Here is a 1,038-nt window from a genome sequence, read left to right on the forward strand (position 1 = left end):
CAGCCTTCTTCAGGTACAATGAGAGTTTACATTGGATTGCTTCAATGTACATATATATATATATATACAATATGTATACAATGTGCCCTCCCGGTTGTCACCATAATGGCTTTATGGCAACTCCTGAACTTGGGCACAGGATGTACGGTTACACATTGTTGGATTGCATTGTGGAGTCACAAGAGTGCTCAAACTGCAAGCAGTGAACAAAGCATTATGCCAATAGTGAACACCTATTATGAGGCTCTCCACCCAATCCAGAGAGTGCTCAAACTGTATGAACAGTGAGCGTAATATACAATATGTATACAATGTGCCCTCCCGGTTGTCACCATAATGGCTTTATGGCAACTCCTGAACTTGGGCACAGGATGTACGGTTACACATTGTTGGATTGCATTATATATATATATATATATATATATATATATATATATATATATAGTAAATGGATGTTGACGTAATACTGGGAAAAATGTGTTTCGTTCCGAGAATAAGTCCCAAATGAATTGTTCAACCGGAGATTTAATTTTGGGTCTTCTTGGCTTGGTTCACATAACGTCTCGTCCGCGCGAAACCTGGCACTATTACCCACAACACATCGTGGTTACAGTTATGCAAGATGGCGGCCACGGAGAGGGGACAAGTTGTGACTGGAAGACAGTCAGGAATTGTTGCCACCACGGTAATCGAAGCCCGATTTTGAGCTTCCTGAACCGCTAACTGTCTAAATATCTGGTTTGAAACGTGTTAGCTATGTATTATCAATAAGTTCCAGCATGGACTATACCACGAATAGATAGTTCGTTCAATTCAACGGTAAAAGCTTTACAAGCTTGGTGCTCATTGAAGAACAAAAACTTTTGACAATAATCGCAGGAATTTTAGATGATAACACTGCAAATCACTTTTTAGGGGTGTACGTCTTCGGTGTTGTCTGCACTCTGCGATCTGAAGTCAGCCTTTTGCAGACACCGCAGATTTATCAACGCCGATTTAAAGCACGTACACATGGACCAAACTGAGATCTAGAGTCTG

General features: G+C 40.8%; 1 protein-coding gene across 1 annotated transcript in view; it reads left to right on the plus strand.

The window, feature by feature from the left end:
- The first annotated feature begins 606 nt into the window (after positions 1–606).
- The window catches only part of LOC137970262 (nuclear pore complex protein Nup85-like), a 62,257-nt gene continuing 61,825 nt past the window's right edge, over positions 607–1,038 (plus strand). Inside the window, exon 1 of the mRNA XM_068816781.1 lies at positions 607–685. Within this exon, the coding sequence (XP_068672882.1) occupies positions 623–685 (63 nt within the window). The 5' untranslated portion in view covers positions 607–622. The remainder of the gene's footprint in view (positions 686–1,038) is intronic.

This window comes from Montipora foliosa, chromosome 9 (assembly GCF_036669935.1).
Source record: "Montipora foliosa isolate CH-2021 chromosome 9, ASM3666993v2, whole genome shotgun sequence".
Lineage (NCBI taxonomy): Eukaryota > Metazoa > Cnidaria > Anthozoa > Scleractinia > Acroporidae > Montipora > Montipora foliosa.